The sequence below is a fragment of the Pinus tabuliformis genome, chromosome J, assembly GCF_031772625.1.
Source record: "Pinus tabuliformis cultivar Carrire ecotype Pingquan chromosome J, CPIR1, whole genome shotgun sequence".
NCBI lineage: Eukaryota > Viridiplantae > Streptophyta > Pinopsida > Pinales > Pinaceae > Pinus > Pinus tabuliformis.
This window is the reverse complement of record NC_142295.1, coordinates 1,131,439,351-1,131,459,471: the sequence shown is the minus strand read 5'-3', so window position 1 is coordinate 1,131,459,471 and position 20,121 is coordinate 1,131,439,351. Positions and strand designations below refer to the sequence as shown.

General features: G+C 34.0%; 1 protein-coding gene across 1 annotated transcript in view; it reads right to left on the bottom strand.

Moving 5' to 3' along the window:
* The window catches only part of LOC149231060 (calcium-dependent protein kinase 10-like), a 99,022-nt gene extending 80,216 nt beyond the window's left edge, over positions 1–18,806 (bottom strand). Inside the window, exons 1-2 of the mRNA XM_089381526.1 lie at positions 18,116–18,806; positions 16,285–16,626 (exon numbers count right to left, since the gene is read on the bottom strand). Coding sequence (XP_089237652.1) covers positions 16,285–16,626; positions 18,116–18,806 — 1,033 coding nt within the window. The remainder of the gene's footprint in view (positions 1–16,284; positions 16,627–18,115) is intronic.
* Between the last annotated feature and the right edge of the window lie 1,315 nt (positions 18,807–20,121).

Genomic DNA, 20,121 nt, shown 5'->3' with positions numbered 1-20,121 from the left:
AATCTCTGCAAGGTCACACACTTGCTCTCACCCAAAGTTGTCATACTTCAGTCTACGCGTTTTCGCAGTCAAGGCATAACATTATCACCCACTGTCGGGACTCGTATTCCAAATAGTGTGAGGTCTAGTTGGGACTTCATATCGGGGAGATCCCCAAAATGTTGGTGGGTCTAGCACCATCAACATAGTACAATATAATCATGAAATCATCTCTGAGGTAGGCATTCCCATACTCAGTATAGCATATCAACAACTCTAGACCTAAGTATGGAAATGTGCAAAGATCCATCTGAACAAATCAAATCATGGCCACCAAACATACATTGTGGATCCATGCTAGAATAGATTGGATGTGAAAATAACTATTATCTAAGTGTGGATCAATATATCAGTCATGAAAACTCCTCGCAACTTGGATGGATGAAACTAGATCCAGGGTCTTTGTCACTACCACTCGATAATATGAGTCTAACCATGTGAATGAATGTGTCGAATTCGAACATGGTAGACACCATCTGATTACTGGTCAATGATGAGGACCATTAACATATGTGAGAGAAACCACCAATAATGTCAATGGCCCTCAAGATACTCTAGTACAATCTATAAGGTGTGAATACATGTCTTGAAGTCGAACACCCATAAAGTCATTCGATCGAAGGCCAATGATGAGAACCTATTGTCGAAAGCAAGAAACCTACCATTGAGGCATGCAAGCTTCAAGGTACTAAAAGAGGTTTCTAGATCAACTTCCTAGATAATGAATTGAAGTCGATAGGAAGTGACCCGTCGTAGGAGGGCATATGACATGAAACACATGTCAAGTTTTGAGAAACAAATTTGGAGTGATTTAGGACTGACTTAGAGATGGATGACGTGATTGAAGGATTTGAAGATTGAAAAGTAATTTTAACTGAGGTTAAACTTCTCTTGAACATATTAGCGACACTATATGAAGTTGGCAACACTGACTCAATATGGGATAAAAAACCAGTATGAATACTTTCAAGGAGGTGTGATTAACAGATAGGTAAGTGGATTTCCCAACCCAATCAAACATGAAAGTGAAGGAGTGTCATGTTCAAGAGTGACTTACTGCCAAATACTGACTTTATACATTGTTTTCCCAATTTTCCCCACCATTTCTGGAAAGTACCTCTTTATTTTTACACAAGCTTGAGGAGGATAACATATGCTTGTAGTATAAGCTTATCCTTCGGATAATTCCTTCAAAGTATTTTTAATGAACCCTGGGAAGGAGTGGTTTGGTCTCATCATGATTGACAAGTCCTATGCTGTTTACATTTTATAAGTCTAGTGAAGGGGTAACTCAACTTCTTTTTCACATTTAGAGAGTTTGAAAAAAAACTCCATATGGTTTTTTTCATAAATTTAATCCCCCAAGCCCGAAAAAGTGTAAAATAATACAAGGGAGAACTCTTTTAACCATGATTGATCAAAGTATACTTTTTTCATAAATAGTCTACGTAGTCTGTAAAAGGGGTAAACTTATACTAGGTAGATGTTTCTTCATATACTTTTACGAGCACGAAAGAAACAAGTTTAATCGACAATATTTTCATATTTCGAGAGTCTAAAAAGAACTTAAAGAGGACTCTAGGGGGTTCCTTTTTCATTCAGTTTTAATGAGGCTGAAAAAGTGAAAGTATACTTAGTAACTTATTCTCATGTATTTATGAGCACAAGAAGGAACAAAGACTAAGCTCAAGATAAGTTTCATTTTTACACAAGCTTGAAACAAAGAAAAAATTATGCTTGAGATAGGTTTCATTTTTACACAAGCTTGAAATAGAGAAAAAATCATGCTTGAGATAGGTTTCAGTTTTACAAAATCTTAAAACAAAGAAAAAACTATGCTTGAGATAGGTTTCATTTTTACACAAGCTTGAAACAAAGAAAAAAATGTGCTTGAGATAGGTTCGACGCCCACATAATAACAGAGGCTAGTGGCTTAATTCTAACATGATGACTAGAGGCACATGTCCCGCAAGCTTCATTTCATCTACTCAAGTAGACTACTGGTTACTAATAAGTGGATGAAATGAAGGTTCATTTATGAGATCAGGTGAAAGACTTGACTCAACATTTACAAGATGTAATCAAAGACTCAAATCAATTATAATGGGATTTGTTTAATTTTTAACAATCTTGAAATAGGAAAATAACTATGCTCAAAACACATTGTTTCAGTTTTTTAGTGAGCTTGACACAAGAAAGAACCATGCTCATGACACCTTGTTTCATTTTTTAATGAGCTTGATAGAAGAAAAGAACTATGCTCATGATGGCCTTATTCATTTTTAAATGAGCTTGACATAGGAAAGGAACTATGCTCATGGAATCTTGTCATGGATTCCAAGAGGACAATGCTCTAGAAGGAATACATGCCAAGGTACACACCTCGATCATGGCTTCCAAGAGGTCTTCATCAGATGGAAGAATAATTCCCTGGAAGGAATACATTTCAAGGGACTTAATAGGGGTAGAAAGATCAAGCTCCAATGTCCCCATTGAAGGGTTTATCATGTCACTTACTGGATCTAAGTCAAAATAAATCGAGCATACAACGAGAGGCTCATTTTATTTCAGTAAGTGAAGGCATGGGACAAGTTGCCACATAATTAACCTATGGTGGGGTGGATACCACTTGCATATAAGGAACATTCAAGGAGGTTGGATGGTTGGTAGTCATATCAAGGGAACCAAACAAAAGCTGGTCAATAGTCACAATGTTTCCATTATGAGGGAAAGACATCACACGAAAGAGTGTTGACACGAAAAATTTCATTGCATAGACATAGTCTCACCCAAGGAGAAAATTGAAGTCCAGAGGGCCTTGGAATACCATGAAATTAATATAGAAAATTTTCCTTCCAAGGTAATGGGTAGTTGAGGAAGGATCCCTAAAGGTTCATTGGCTCTTCTATTAAAAGCCAATAGATTCTTAGTAACAAACACAATCTAAGGGGAACCCAAATATTGCCAAGTGGTTAAGGGTAAAATATAAGAGAACCACCTTCATCCATAATAGTGCAATACACTTTTTTATCACAAGCCTTCATAATGATTAGGAAAGGGATAAAATGAGGGAGACATGGCTCTGTCAGTCTATTCCAATAAAAGGAAATTACCTTAGTACTTGGAGGGGGTTATGTGGAAATGGGTGAAATTACCCCTTGTGCGGTGGAATCTAAAGTAACAAGAAGAACTTAGCGATATTAACTTCACTCTCTAAGAGGAGAGTGGGATCAAATAAAGATAGAATCAAGTTGACCACTTCATCAACGAATCGTTCATCGACCTGAGTGGTATGGGTTTCACTCTCCAAGGGAAGAGTGGGATTGGTCGAACTTGGAATGGGAATCAATCACTTCATAAACTAACAGTAGGTTGGTGAAATCTTATAATAAAGAGATGGAAGTTACTGATGAGAAACCATAAGGTTTTCCAATAATTTAGAGGCTTCATACATATGAGGTAAAATGTGAGTTTGATGACTCCCTTCACGTAAACTACAAGGAAATCTAACTTTACCCTTTTTCCTAGGACCCTTATAATCACTGGTTGACGGACCAATAATAATTTGATGAGAATCTTTAGACCACACTTCTAAGACCTTAGGAATACTAGGAAAATCCCTAAGAAGGTGGAAACCCTTACAAATATTGCAAGGATATTTTTTCTTGTGATGAATGTTGGAGGGTTCCTCATCATTATCAACACTCACAACCATGGTTGGTTGGTTTACCCCTTTCTTAGCTTACTTCTTCTTCTTCTTCTTCTTAACCTCTCGATTACTAGCTTTAAGACTTTCACCAGGAAAAGGAGAAGAAAGGGAAGAAGACATGATGAGAAAAAAAGGTAAAGGGTCAACAAGAGGTTGGTGTTGTTGAGGTGAAGCAACTTAGGTATTTGGGACCAATGAGGTTGAAAAAAACCATACCGGTAAACCTATTATGAATCTAGGAAGAGACAACGTAGCCATATATGGAGGACCAATATTTCCAAAGAAAGGAAAAGGAATAGGATCCCCATGAAAAGGGGTTCCATGATTGGTAAATTCTAGAACTGTTTCCATAGTGAATTTCGATTAGGAAATTTTAACAATGTATGATAATTAAATCCAAAATTTTAATCAATTAAATAAACAGTAGCAGTAAAAAGGGTCACTAGGTATCAAAGGTTTACCAAGTTGTTATGAACTTCCATATACTATTAGGTACATGCAGGCTATCTCCCCGAATGTTGTGTTCAATGTATCACATACAACAAGGTGACCGACTTGGTTACTTATGGATGGTTTGCAACCTAGAAGGGGGCTTCCTATATACCTGAGGGTATGTGGAAGTATAGTCTATGTTAGTGTTGTCTAATGCATAATTGTACGATGGGAAGAATTCCTATATACTCATCATACATGGAGCACCTTCCTAGATAACCAAAGGTAGGTGGTGTTAGAGTCGGTCTAGTAGCCCTCCATCAGCGATCAAAACTCTTTGCATTTGCATAAGTAGGTGTCTCATCAGTGTCAATTTTTGCATCCCATTAGGCATGCCATAACCCTGATGGAGGAGCTGGTGTCTTTGTCCCGCTCTTGGCATTGCTGGATCAAAGTCATTTCAGTCCTTAATCTCTTTCAGGCTTGTCTTGTCTTGTCTTGAGGTCAAATTCCTAGGTCTAGGGTTTTGGTCAAGTTTGTTTACAAGGTCATGTCTCTGAAGGTCAATAAGTGCTCAACAAGCCAGAGGGATGATTTTCAAAATGTTTCTTCGCAAATTTCTATCTTGTACAGTTAATTTTCACCTTGGATTTAAAAACCCTGTTTTTAAAGCCAAGGTCATTTTTCAAATTTTTGTAAAAAGTGATGAAATTTCAAAAAGCTTCCAAGGACAGCATGTAACCCTGGCTCCCTTGCCAAGATCCCTCAGATGATATCCCTGCAAAAAGTATCGAGCAAAAGCATTAAATGAGTCAATTTCAGGACAAAGGAAACCAAAATGGTCAATTTTATAAAGTGTCAAAGAAAAACATTATAAAGTGGGTTTGGGCATGAAATTATTTCAAATCAAAGTTATAAAAGCCCAATCTCCCTCCATTTACCCTCATTGTGCATCTAACTCACTTGCAAGAGAGATTGGGCGAGGGTTGGAGTGAAATTGTGAGCAGACCAGGCGCGCGACTCGTTGGGTGAGGCGCGCGACCCGTTGGGTGAGGCGCGCGACCCGTCAGGCAAATTTCTCCAAATTTCAGTGTACAGCTCAGAAAAACGCAGTTTGACCCTGTTTGACTTTTTGGGGTGGATTATTATCCTCTTTGATGTAATTAATGTACTTTTTTGACACTTTTACACTTATGTACCTCTTCTAGAAGATTCATTCATGAAATAGGTGAAAATTAAATGAATGAATTGGTTTCCTAGCTTATAGAGGCAAGTTGTTTTGACTGCCTAGTTTTCAGTGCTTAGTTTAGAAGTGGTTGAAACAACTCCTAGGATAGTGAGATCGACCCATGGAGGCAGGGAAAGAGGTTAGATGATCTATATTATGTACTTTCTTGCTCATTTTCATGGTTGGACTCTTGAGGGAAAAGCTATCATTGTATTATTCACTGTATCTCTGCAATTTTTGGCTAAGGAAGACCAGGGTTTTGTAGTCCTTTTTGGGATTCTTGTGGTTACATGTATTGATGGTGTGTTTCTCTATGTACTTGTAAGTGTGTTATGTGAATCATTTCCTTACTTTTCCTTCTGCACATTAAACAAATGAAGTGTTAAAGTAGAATTCATGACTGTCATGCTCTGCTTTTAAGTTTGTTTAATTTCAATGTTTTCTGCTGTTTAAGGAGAATTCAAAGTTATTGTTTGCTCTCCTTAGCTCCTCACCTGTCTTTCTCATCCATTCACCTCAATCTAAGGCATCAATACTGTATCCTATCTCGCCCCAAAGAACCCCCTGCAGAAACTGTGTCCTATCCCCGCACCCAAAATTGCCACTCCTCAATTTGCCACCAAAAACCCTAAAAATTCCAAATCAACCCTTTTGATCAGTTTACTAGCCTAAAATCAGTGTTACCCTATTGGTTATCTCGCCCATTGAAGATCTTTATCGAGATAGACCGGAGAGAGCCCTCTCCCGCCCCGTAGGGCTAGCTACGAGGCTAAGTGGTTTGATGTTGCCTTGAGGTTTACCTTTCTCAGCCTGAGGTGAAATTTCAAGCGCTAACAGGTGGTAGAACAACCTTATATATTCTGATGTACCACTCGCAGAATGTAACACTAATAAGAAATGACAACTCCTATGTTTATAGACATCTGAACACGTCTTCTAACCTAGACCCACACTAAATGTGATTATTGTTGATCAATTGTTTATTTTAAATATCTTTATTGATTTTATTGTCTCACTTTTCATTAAAGGTAATTCCAAACTAATGTAACGAATATGAAATTATAACCTCTTCAATTCGATGAAATATTATTTATGGGAAGGAAGAAATCTTTTCAAACAACCTGAATATGCAATGATTCCCTTTTGTAAATAAATTTCAAAAGATAAACCAAATAATAATTCCAAGCAAAATATCTTTCAATCAAGTCCCAATAACAAAAAGCTTATTTTTCTTTTTGGTGTTTTATAGAAAGAATAATCACTATTTAATTCAATCTAATAAAACAAATAAATTCAAATTGAAGCTATCTTTTGTGAGAATTACTAACTTTTCAATCGATGAAATAATTCTTTACAACATGCATAAATGAATATTTGATCAGATTTACTGAAAGAAAAGAGAATGATACAATGAATTCCAGAAGAAAAGGACCCTGTTTTGATAGATCAATAAACCAATTAGACCCAAAATCCTAAAAATGTAAAGATAATTAATTTTTTCAAAAAAGACACTTAAATACAATAATTCAAATTTAAGGTTGACTTTTCCCTGATGAAAATAGATTCAAAAAAGTTTTGAAAATTTTCAATTTTCTAAGGTTGTTGCAAGTAGACTGTTCACATGAGTGCGATGTTGTAACTATTAAACATGAGAAAAATGTGGCAATTTGCCAATTGTCACATTGTTATCAAATGAAAACTGTGATAATTTATAACCATTTCACTTTAATTATGCTATAGGTGCAACATGTCATACTTTTATTATAAGCTATGTGTGACAATTGTAATATGAAAAAAATATATAGAAAAATGCTCAAAAAGGTCCAAAAAACTAGATTTTAAGAATCAAAATACAATAACCAGAGTATTTGAATCCACAAAGGGCAAAGAAAGCCACTAAAGAACTAAATTTTCTCTAGTATGGTTTCCAAGTTTGTTAGATGGACAAATCACTCTTGCGGACAAGAGTGATCTCCCTAGACTCAATGATTAAATATAGAAAAAATAGGACAATGCATACTATCTTTCTATAGTAAAGTTTGAACATGACTTACTTGTTTAACGAAATGTGTTTTCACTTCAATCCTTTTCCCTCTTGATTTCCTACACCACTTCAATCTCCGAAGACTAGAACCTATAACTACATAGACAAACAAAAGGATCAAAACGTACCATGGATGAATAAGTTCAAACAAATACTAATTAGAAGATCAAGGAGCTCTGATATGATGAATGAAAATAGTAATCAAATCATGTGAGAAAAATAATATATATTGTATTAACAAATAAGAGGGAGATATTACAACCCAGACCTTCATGTCATAAGCTTCCACTCAAAGGTATCAAATCATTGCTTTGTAGACAAGCCTTCAACCTCAATTGGACAACATAAGGGTACTTCAAAATCCAACCTCTTCTCCTTTAATTTGCACTGTATTTATAGGAGAGGAAAATAGTTTGGAGATACATTTTCCATGGGACGAGATCCACAAAAATGGGGAATAGGTTCCATAATGAGTGGGATTAGATCCATCAATCCTAGGATGAGGCCCAAATAGGTAGGAGCTCAAGTCTAGGTGGTTGAGATAAAATTCCTCAACAAGATTTCTAGACTTTACTTTTTATTTTTACCTAGTTAGAAAGGTTATCACACTTTTTAGTGGAGAACAATGTGACACAATGTGCAGGTGGCAATGATTGAACCTGTGATGTTGCAGTTTTCTCATAGGAAAAGTGTGACACTGCTTGAAATTAGGGTTTTTAAGAAATGTAATCTAGGATTCTTGTGCTTATCAAGATTGTTTTTGCTCCAATATTGTAGGGGATTACTAAGAATGGTTTATTATATAGCAAGAGAGTAAGTTTTATGATAATTTTCCTAATGGCGACAAAATGACATGTAACAGGTTGTTAATGCGAGTTGCTGGAGGCAGTGCAAATTGCAGAAGAGAAAGTTGTGGGGTTTGTTCATGTTGATTTGATTATCAGAAGTGAAGATAAAATATTGATAGATCTTTTCCAAGGAGAGGAAAGCAATTGTAATTTTCAATAGCAATTTTTGCTGAAAATAATAATACAAACCCTTAGATCTGAAAACTAGTTTTCCCCACATTGGTTTTTTTTTAGGGATGTTTGTCCAAAAATACTTGTCAATTGTGTGATTGGTTTCTCGTATATTTCATTGCAATTTTTATTTTGTAAATGGTTTTATTCATGTTATTATTCATTACTTCCAAAAGAATAAAAAATTTTCCCTGAATAATTAATAGGAAATAATTAATTGGGTTAATAACACCTTCTGGGCAGCGAAACAATTTCACATGGTATCTGCACATTAAATCACTAAGGTTATTGGTTATCTAAGCATGAGAGTTTTGGAAGAGAAATCAAAGGTTTTCACATAGTTCGATTCTCTTTAGATCTCTTTAGATTTATTAGGGTTTATTGTTCAAGGGTTTCATAAATGGCTTCAATTGGTTTAAGTGATGAAGATAGAATTGATGGTGCATCAAAATTTGGTATATGGAATTCTAGAATATTATTGTTGCTTGAGGAGCATAGAATGAAGGAATATGAAACATCTATTGTTTTCATACCGACAAATCCTATGTAGTTAGCAACCTATCGCAAGGAGGATGAGGTGTATTATCTAAGATGGGGTCAAATATCATATCGTTCCCCATATTGCAGAATTGGATACATGTAAGAAGATTTGGGATGCCATCCTGAAATTGTTTTAGAATGCTACTGTAAACATGAAATTAATCCTCAAATGAGAAGCTAAGAAACACTAGAGATAATAAATGAGAAGGCATTGTCAGTTATCTCACCAGGCTTAATTAGTCAAGGATGAGTTAGTAGTTGTCAAAGAAAATATTGATGATGATGAGCTCATGAGAACTACTCTAAATGGGTTCTCAAAGCAGTGGGATGTGTTTTTCCAAGTGATTAATGGACGAAAATACCTACTTGATTGAGATCACCTATGGAATGATTTCACTCAAGAAGAGCTTAGGTTGAGCCTTGTTAATGGAAACAAAAATAAACACTAGAAGCATGAGGATGATGAAAATGTTGCTCTTGCAGGAAAGGGTAAACCCAATAAAGGCTCAAGCAAATGGCCTAAATCCAAGGGAGAGAAGAAAATGAAAGACTTGAGTAAAATAAAGTGTTTGGGATGCGGTCAACATAGACACTATGTCAGTCAATGTCTGAAAAAAACAAGGGTGATAAGATGAAGAAGCAACAAACAACAATTTCAACATATATTAATGACTCAACTATATTCAAGACTAGAAGATGAGTTCTCTCTTATAACTTTCTTATCTAGCTCAACCACCAAAGGAGACTAGTATATTGAAAGTGGGGCGTCATGTCATATGAGAATGGTTAGAGAGTATTTTTCTAGCTATAAAGTAGAGGATACAAGATTCCAGATTCAAATTGGAAACAAGTCCTACTGTACTCCAGTTGGTACAGGGATAGTCACATTTTAGAGGGAGTTAGGCAAGAATACTCATGTTACAAATGTATTGTATGTGCCAGGTTTGGGAATGAAATTGACTTGAGTTTATGCTCTTCAAGATAAGGCATATGAAGTATACTTTTAAGGACGAAAGGTATATTTGAAGCATCAAGATTGGAATTTAGTAAAGAAAATTTTCGTGAGAAGTAACAAGTTGTACAGGTTGCAGTTGGACACTCCAAAGGCATTAGTTAGCAACATCAGTAGCAAATACATGGGAGAGCTATGGCATAGGAGGATGGGTCATATCCACCATGGAGCACTTAAGTTGCCCAGATAGATTGTGACAAGTATTCCAAAAATGAGTATAGAACATGATGATGTGTGTAGACGGTGCGTACTTGAGAAGTTCACAAAGGCAACATTCCAAGGAGTGATAGTAGACCCAAGGGCGTTCTAAATCTAATACATTCTGATATTTTTGGTCCATTGTCCACTAAGTCTCGTAGGAGTTATGATTACCTTGTGACCTTTATTGATGACTTCTCTAGGAAGACCTTGATTCACTTCTTGAGGATAAGAGATGAAGTCTTTAGTTGCTTCCAAGAGTTTAAGGCTCTTGTAGATAACTCAACAAACAAGAAGATTAAGGTTCTTCATACATATAATGGGGGTGAGTATATTGAGAAAGCCTTCAAGGATTTCTTCACAAACGAGGGAATCAAAATGGATAAATATGTGCAACCCACAATAGAATGGGGTTGCAAAAAGAAATAATAAAACGATAATTGGGGCAAGGGCCATGATATATGATCAAGACATGCCTAGATATCTTTGGATAGAAGCATATAGATTTTTTTTTTTTTACATTTAGAATAGGGTCCCATAAAAGGTGTTAGGAAATATGACACCCAAGGAGGCATTTACAAGGAAGAAGCCAAAAGTCAGTCATTTTAGGATTCTTGGTAGTATCGCATATTATCACATTCCAAATGAGAAACACACTGAGCTAGATTTGATTGTGGAGGAGGGGCATTTCGTTGGTTACAAAAAAGCATCCAAGGCATACATGATCTATATTCTAGGGAGTAGGAATATCATCGTGAGATAGGATGTCAAGTTCCAAGAGGTGAAAGCCTTCAGGAGATCTCACAAGTTTCCAATAGTTAGTGAGGGTCAGCAAGTAGAAGCTCCAAAGATTGAACAACAATCTCAGGCTTAGGGCACAAGTACTAGTGCATTGAACAATATGAGCACATGTATAGGTGTTGAGGAGAGTTCGCAACATGTGGAGTAGAAACATGAGGAGGATCTTGAATCTCCACCTACTATAAGTGGGAGAAGGAATCGTGAGGTGCTTCAGATATTGAGAGATGCACGGGATTTTGTGGGAGCTCCTAGATCATGCAACAAGGACAAGAGACCACAAAGGAGATATTCCGGGTACAAGGAATTGATGAGTGAGCTTATTGATAATGAGAATTCTAACTATGCAGAGGCTGCACAATATCAGGTGTGGCAGGATGTGATGGTGGATGAGTACAATTCCATCATGCTGAATGATGTTTGGGAGGTGGTGCTTGGACCATTGGATAGGGTAGTGGTTGGTTCCCAATGGATCTATAAGATCAATCACGATGTAGGTAAAAATATAGAAAAGTTCAAGGAAAGGTTCATAGCCAAGGGGTTCTCTCAGAAAGAGGGAATAAATTATGAGGAGACGTTTTCTCTATTAGCCTTCCATTAGGGCCGTGATCTCACTTGCAACACATATGGGATAGCATATTCATTAGATGGATGTTAATATGACGTTCCTGAATGGAGTCATAGAAGAGGAGATGTACATCAAACAACCATAGGGTTTAGAGATGCATGGGAGGGAAACCCATATATGCAGGTCAAAGAGTGCACTATACAAATTCAAGAAAGCTCCCAGAGAGTGGTATGGTTGTATTGACAACTACTTGTAGGAGATGGGCTTCATGAAAAGTGAGGCAGATTCAAACCTCTACTATCTTATGGTTGGAGGTGAACCACTCATTCTCGTTTTATATGTGGATGATCTATTTTTGACTGGGTCACCAAGGCTCATAGAAGATTGCAAGAGGGACTTAGCAGTAGAGTTCAAGATGAAGGACTTGGGGTTGATGCACTATTTTCTAGGTCTAGAGGTGTGGCAGATAGATGGGGAGATATTCCTTGGTCAAGGGAGATATGCTATGGAGATCTTGAAGAAATTTAGGATGTTGGATTATAGACCCATGTCTACACCTATGATAACCAATTGGAGGAAGATTGATGCATCAAAGTAGGAGGCAGTGGACCCCACCTTATATAGACAACTTATTGGCTCTCTCATGTATCTGGTCAATACAAGGCCAAACATTTTCTTTTTGGTCAAAATCTTAGTCAATTCATAGGGCAACCAAGGAGAGTGCATTGGACAACAATAAAGCATGTGCTGCGATATCTACAAGGTACAATTGAGTATGGGTTGAGATATACTAAGGCTAATGGTATCAAGTTGATGGGATATACTGATGGAGACTAGGCAGGTAGTGCAGTGGAGATGAAAAGAACCGCAAGGGGTTGCTTCAACATTGGATTAGGGGTTGTCTCTTGGTATAGCAAGAAACATAAGTTGGTTGCATTAAGGTTTGTAGAAGTAGAGTAAATGGCAGAAAGCATGGCTACATGTGAATTCATATGGTTTTGAAAGCTACTAGTGGCATTGTTTGGTCAGAGGATGGAGTTGACCATTATCCACTATGATAATTAAAGTTGCATCAAGCTATCTTAGAATCCAATATTTCATGACAGGTTGAAAAAATTCAACATCCAATACCATTTCATAAGGGATTGTGTACAATGTGGATCCTTTTGAATACAATATGTTCCTACAAATCAACAGGTTGCAAACATTTTGACGAAGGCCTTGGTAAAGGGAAATTTAGTTTCTTTAGGGATAAGTTGGGTGTTGTGGAGAACACCTTCCTTGCTAAGAGGGAGTGTTAAATATTGTAGCTTAAATAGGTGTGCTAGATGTTTTCCCAAGTTTCACCTAGGGAAAACATCTTAATTATGTCAATTAGTGATTTTTAAAATATTTCCTACTTTTAAACTTATGGAAAGTGGATAATTAATTGATGGTAGTTGGGATAAGATCAATTTACCTCTAGAATCTTGTGAAAAGTTTCTAAGTTGATACTAGCCATCGGTTGGATTGAGTTCACTTCTAATTGTGGCCATTCATTTGTGAATGAGAGAATATAAAGGGAGATCGATGGACAACATTGGAGATAGATCTAACAAATTGAGTGGGTGATTTTTAGTGAGACACTAACAAGGTTTCAACAACAATGATCAGGAGAAGAATTTCAGGAATTTTTTACTATGAGTTATTTTATGAAGAAGACCGCGTTTTTCCAGTGAGGCTATGAGTTTGAGGAGGAGGTTGAGTTTCTCAATAAATACACAAGATTTTAGGCCGAGATTATTTCTATAGGTAGTGTGATTCTTCCAAAGGCCAATGCGAGTTTTCTAGGAGACAAGGTGAATTGCCGAAATACCAGTGCGAGTTACCAGGTTGCCAATGTAAGTTGTTGGAAGTAATGCAAATTGTAGAGAGGAAGCTATGGGGATTCTTCAAGTTAATTTGACTAGCATAAGTGAATATAAAATATTGCTGGAGATTTTCTAATGAGAAGAAAAAATTTGTAATTTCTCAATAACAATTTTTGTTGAAAATAATAATATGAACCCTTAGATTTGAAAACTAGTTTTCCCCACATTGGGGTTTTTCTATAACATTTGTCCAAAAATACTTGTGTCTATTGTGTGGTTAGTTTCTTGTGTATCTCACTACAATCTTTATTTTGTGAATGTGGTTGTACATGTTATTGCTCATTACTTCCAATAAAAGAATTAATTTACCATGAAAAATTAATAAGAAAAGAAGATTATGTTTATATGTTGAAGAAGGCCTTGTATGATGTTAAGCAAGTGCCAAGGGCATGGTATTCAAGAATTGGTAAGTATTTTAAGGACCATGGATTAGTTAAAAGTTTATTTGAGCCCAATATCTATATCTTTTAGTCAGGACAAGACATTTTGATAGTTGTCTTATATGTTGATGATTTGATCTACACAAGGAACAATACAAAACCATTTCAAATGTTTAAGTCACATATGGTTGTTGAGTTTGAGATGATAGATCTTGGTGAGTTGCATTATTTCTTGGGTATTGAAGTTTAGCAGAAGGAAGATGGTATTTTCATGTCACAAGCCAAGTATACTTGGGACATTTTGAAGAAGTTCAAAATGTTGAGTTGCAAGCCAATGACAACTCCTTTGGAAGTTGGGTTGAAGTTATATGGACATGATGACTCCAATTTAGTTGATGTTACTTTGTATCGTCAATTGATTGGAAGTTTGATCTACTTAACTATAACTTGACCAGATATTTATTTTGTAGTCAGTATGGTATCAATATTTATGGCAGAACCCAAGGAATTACATCAAAAAGCAGCAAAGAGATTTTAAGATATCAAGTTGATTGGTTATGTAGATTCAGATTAGGCTAGATGTATGGATGACAAGAAATCAACTTCAGGGTATTCATTTAGTTTGGGTTCAAGAGTAGTTGCTTGGAGTACTAATAAGCAACCTACAGTTTCTCTCGACAACAAAAGCTATGTTGTGTAAATAAAATAATAAACATAAAAATAATCTCAAATTAGAATAAAAATAATTTCAAACTAAAATAATAAAAATAAAAATTATGAGTTATTATTATTAATTTGATCGATAATTATTAATTTTTGTTAGATAGTTAAGGTAAACTTGACACGGTGAAGCTACCAACAGTTTTTTAGCACAACTTTATGAGAACCCATTGTATTCCTTTGGAATATAACTTATTTAAAGGTGAACCATTTTAGGTAAATGTGTTCTTTGGTAAAGTTGAATGAAAAATCAAAATGTATAATTGTTGTTTTGTGTTTTGATGGGTAATCTTTAAATATGAAAATTATATCATTTTAACTTTACACTTTATTTACAAAAATTAAACCAATCTAGACCCATCTTATCTCCATATCTATCAAACACTAAGAGGGATCAAATCTCTTAATGTTTTTGAGTGCAAAAGAGACATATCCCTCTCAACCCAAATCTCTCAACTTCGAAACCACTCTTTTTTCATTGCAAAAGAGATTTGATTCTTCTCAACCCTTATTCAAAATTAACTTCGATCTAAGCTACTTTTATATTAAGAATTGAATGAATTACACTCTCTCTAGAAAAAATATAAAAATATAAGATTTCTCTCATTATTTTGATTTAAAATTATGTTATTTAATATGGATATCAAATTGTTTCATTTATGAGTAAGAGTGAGAATGAAATAATTTTACCACATCTCTTTTAAACTGATTGTAAAATCAACAACGAATCAAACAAGGATAATGAGAATAAGATTATTAATATTTTAAAATACTTTTAATCTAAACTAAATATATAAATATAATTTTTTTATTATAGCATGTAACAATAATAATACGTTAATAAATTATTGATACGAGTAAAGCCTTCAAACATGGATGAGAAAGATAAAAATAATAAATTAAAAGAAAAAATTAAAAAAAGAAGATTTTTTTATAAAACAATATGTTCCATATTACTATATTAATAATTTATTTATTTATTTAATTTTACACCTAAATTTGAAAATATATAAACAATCAAAGAATATTGGTAGCTATTACATTTTCTTATAAGGATTCATGTTCGGATATCTTTTTTGTATAAGTTTAAGGGAGTACCAGATGTTAACTAAGATAACCTAACTTGATCATAAAAGTTTTAGGATGTCAATTGTTTTTCAAGGAATTAAATGAGAAGATAACCTAACTTGATCATAAAAGTTTTAGGATGTCAATTGTTTTTCAAGGAATTAAATGAGAGGAAATGTTTACTTTAAAATTTGTTTTCCATTAACTAAGATAACCTAACTTGATCATAAAAGTTTTAGGATGTCAATTGTTTTTTAAGGAATTAAATGAGAGGAAATGTTTACCCTAAAATTTGTTTTCCATTATATTGTTACTTAGCAATTTCTTAAGGGTAAGTTGGTTTCTCATTATAAAAATATCGAATATTTCTGCATCTTTTTCATCCTCTTTATTTATTAGATCTAGAACTTTTTTCATCTACTTTATTTACTGGATCTATGCTAGCAAAATAGGTTAAAACAAAACTATAAATTGTATACTCATCTCATTTAGGGTAACTTGATTCAGCTTAAACGTTCAGCCATGGGTGTTCTGCAGTGAAAAGATGAGTATTTTAGCGACCAATATGATATTTATTAATAATATGTATGCATGAACAAAAGCTCCAGTGTATATTTACCTAAAACTTCTGTAACAGTTAACCTAGCCTTGGGATTTTTGACGAGCATCTTTGATACAAGATCCCTGGCAGACTCTGAAATGCGAGACCAAAGGCCAACTGTGAAATCGAGGTGTTTGTTTAAAATGTCATCCCAAAGCTTGGTCGTCTCTTCTGATGTTAAGGGAAGAGTACCGCCACTGTGCTGGCGACCATGGCAGCCAAACGGATAAACGCCCACGAGCATCTTGTAGAGCAGAACTCCTGCGCTCCAGACGTCGACGGCCTCGCAGTAGCCATTAGAAGCCACGATCTCGGGAGCCCTATACTGAGGAGTCCCTATAGGCTCATAAAAAACATTGCCTGATTCAATAGAAGGGATATTGACATTAGTTGCTGGGCACAGAGTCAGTGTTTCAACTTATCTCAATTACATAGTGTGGAAATATTTTCCAATTTGAAATGAAATAGTTTTCTCGGAGTGAATTTATTAAAATCTTGTAATATAATTTTAAGATTTTTTTGTTATTTAAAATATATTTTTTGAATATATAAATAGATTCAATGTCTTGAAAAATTCTTGGGTACTAAAATTATGCAGATTAAACAATTCAAACTCAGGGGAGGATTTTTTCGAACGTGTTTACTTTGTATATAGTTCGTTTCATATATTAATCCATTTATATTGATTATAAGCCTTATAGATTATATGGATTAATATCACATCTCTAGATGTGATATATAATGACTTATAGGCTCTTATGTAGTCTATTCTCTCTCCGTGATAAGAATTCATATGCCCAATAAAATGGAATCTTTATTTTGAATATTATGAAGAATAAATCTTTTTATGATGAAATATTTGCATAAGGGATATCTTATTGGTTGATATTATCACTTTGATATCATCAATAAATATTTTTGTTCTTAGTTGTTCGGAAGAAATTGTTCCATAATTTTACCATTGGTGAACACTCAATAGATGAAACTGTCGTATTATCAACTATTTCCCAACCTTAGTAAGAGGAGATTACCATTTAGTTTTAAAAATATCTATAGGATTTTGGATTTTGATTACAATTAACTGCCATGAAAAGATCATTTGGTGACTACACAGTTCTTATTTATCAAATTTCAAAATATTTTTCAATAGATATAAAAATATTAAAAAAAGAGAAAACTGATGATTTACTTATTAAAAAAAAAAAAAAAAAAACCCTAGAGCTAAATGAAATACTTTTATTTGAGAAAGACCTTGTCTACTGAGGCCACACTTTGGACTAGACTGTCAAATTCTAGCCGGAATCTGGTGATTCTTTTTTGTCAAGAAATCTAATCTTTGGAAAATCTCTTCCAAATTAATCATAATCCATTTTTGGTGTTAACTTTTTGTGCTTTCTACTGTGGTTCCTGATAATGAACCACATTAGAGGATTCCAAAAGTTTTGACACCAAACATCCCGTGTGATTAATCAGGAAGAGAATTTCCAGTCATTAAGAATCACATAAGTTAGAATTTAGAAATCTAAACCATTGTTTGAATCAATTTTTTATGGTGAAAATCCATTCAGCACCATCAAGAACCTTTGACAACCAAATTCTAAAGGCTGACAGCTATAATATGAATTTCCAAAAATTTCTGCTAGAAAAATTCTGCCAAATTTCTATTGGTTTTTTGAGGAAATTGTGAGGTCAAGACTAAATCAAACAATTAACTTAAAACTTATCCATTAAATTTCCAAATTGTCTATTAAATTTCCAAAATATTTCAAAATTATCAATTTAAATTTCCAAATTATCTATTAAATTTCCAAAATATTTCAAAAACTATGATGAACTATAAATCATAAACCTTTTTCAAATTCTATGGAGAGGCCGAAGTCCCCCAGCTTGACAACCGGGGGCGTGGTTGATGACAGGAAAATGTTGCTCAGTTTAATATCTCTGTGCATAACAAATTTTCTATGACACCGGTCCAAAGCTTCCATTATCTGTCTGAAAATGGCTGCAGCTTCTGCTTCGGCATCTACATAGTTTCCCTTCTTAACGACTAGTTGTGACAGATCTCCTCCTGGACAAAACTCCATAATCAGATTGAAAAACTGTCTGTCTTCGAATCCTGCCACAGGTTTCACAATGCCGGGCTCTTCCTGCAGGTAATACATAAAGTATGCTTCGTTTAAAAATTCCTCTTTATATTTTTTGAAGTAGCTCTTGCAGCACAATGTTTGTCCAGTGGCCTTGCGATAACATTTTCTGATTCTCACGTTCTTCAAAGTCAGACCGAATTCGAAAATATCGTGGATGCCATTATTGGGCAATTTGCTTCCGAGGGTGAATACAGAAGTTCCCACGTATTTCACCAGTTCCTCAGCTAACTTTTCTGACCTGCTCTTTGCTTTAGATGAACCAGATTTTTTCATGGAGTTTATGGATGGTTGTCTAACGTTTGCAGTGGTGACAATATGAACATTTGTCTGTGCATCTGTGTCAAGAGCTTCTAATGGAAAAGATTGGCTTGGTGGGGATTCGTTAATCGACATTGTATACCACTCGCCAACTCCGAAATGGTTATAATAGTTTTGGCTGGTATTCGATTCTCTATATATGAGAAGGAATTTTCCAAACGAGGGTGTACGTCGTCTCAAAACAAATTTATAGAGTTGTTTAAAATTTTAAATTCGACAGAATTTAGGTTAATTTGTTTATGTTGATATTAAAAATATTTAATATTAAAATTGGTTTAGTTATTGTTTTGTATATATTAATTATATTTGATAAATATATATGGGGTGTAAGTGTAAGTCTGTTTATGAGGAGATAAGAGTATGTATGTATGTTTTTATAAATATTAAATATTATTATTATTATTTAATTTTAAAGTTATTGTTAAGCTACATCAAATTGGTGTATGGGACTTTCTTATTTGTTGGATAAGCCTAGTTATTTGGCTGCGAAGTATATGAAGGCATCCATACTCTATCTCTGGTTTTGAACCTGTGACTTCTTAAGAGGAAACACATGCTCTTAACCATAAGCCCACTCAACCATCCAGACAAATCCCTGAATAGCCATAAGTCTCTTTTTTGTATAATGGTTAAAACTTTTTTCCTAAGTGATTATATGTTATAAGAGAAATAGTTTATATATACTTTTATAAATTTTAATTCAAATAATTACAATAAACTAAGCCTGTATAATATTAACTCTTAAAATTATATTATTTAATTATTATTATTATATATAATATTTTTACTTTTATTTTTTTTAGTATCAATACATTTTTTTATATTTTAATTTATAAATGTAAATTGCATACATTTAATTATATATGAATTTTTAAATTGATCAATATTATATGTTAAAATTATAAAAATGTTAGATATCATTTTTTTGGGATTCAACTGCCTTAAGTAAGTCATTTATCTAGACCTTTTTTATGAGAGGTAGTCTTAAACTGATTAATTTTTCATGATTGTTGAATAGTCCATTTAGCACTCATTGCTTTGGATGAACTATTCAAAAATCATGAAAAAATAATCAAAATTAGTTATAAATAAATGATTTACTTAACGCATTTAAATCCTAAAAAAATAATATCTATTATAAAAATGTTATTATATATTTAAATTAAATAACTTTTTTAATATAATAATAAAAATTTCAATATAAAATAACACTACAATATTGAGTATTAAAATTCATAAATGATAATTGAATTCACATTTCACTAAACACATAAATAACAAAATAGCATTACAATATCCAATATTGAAATTCATCTAACGGTAATTAAGTTCATATTTATAACCTGATAATTATTAACATTAAAAGGGTCCGAATAAACACTATTAGAAG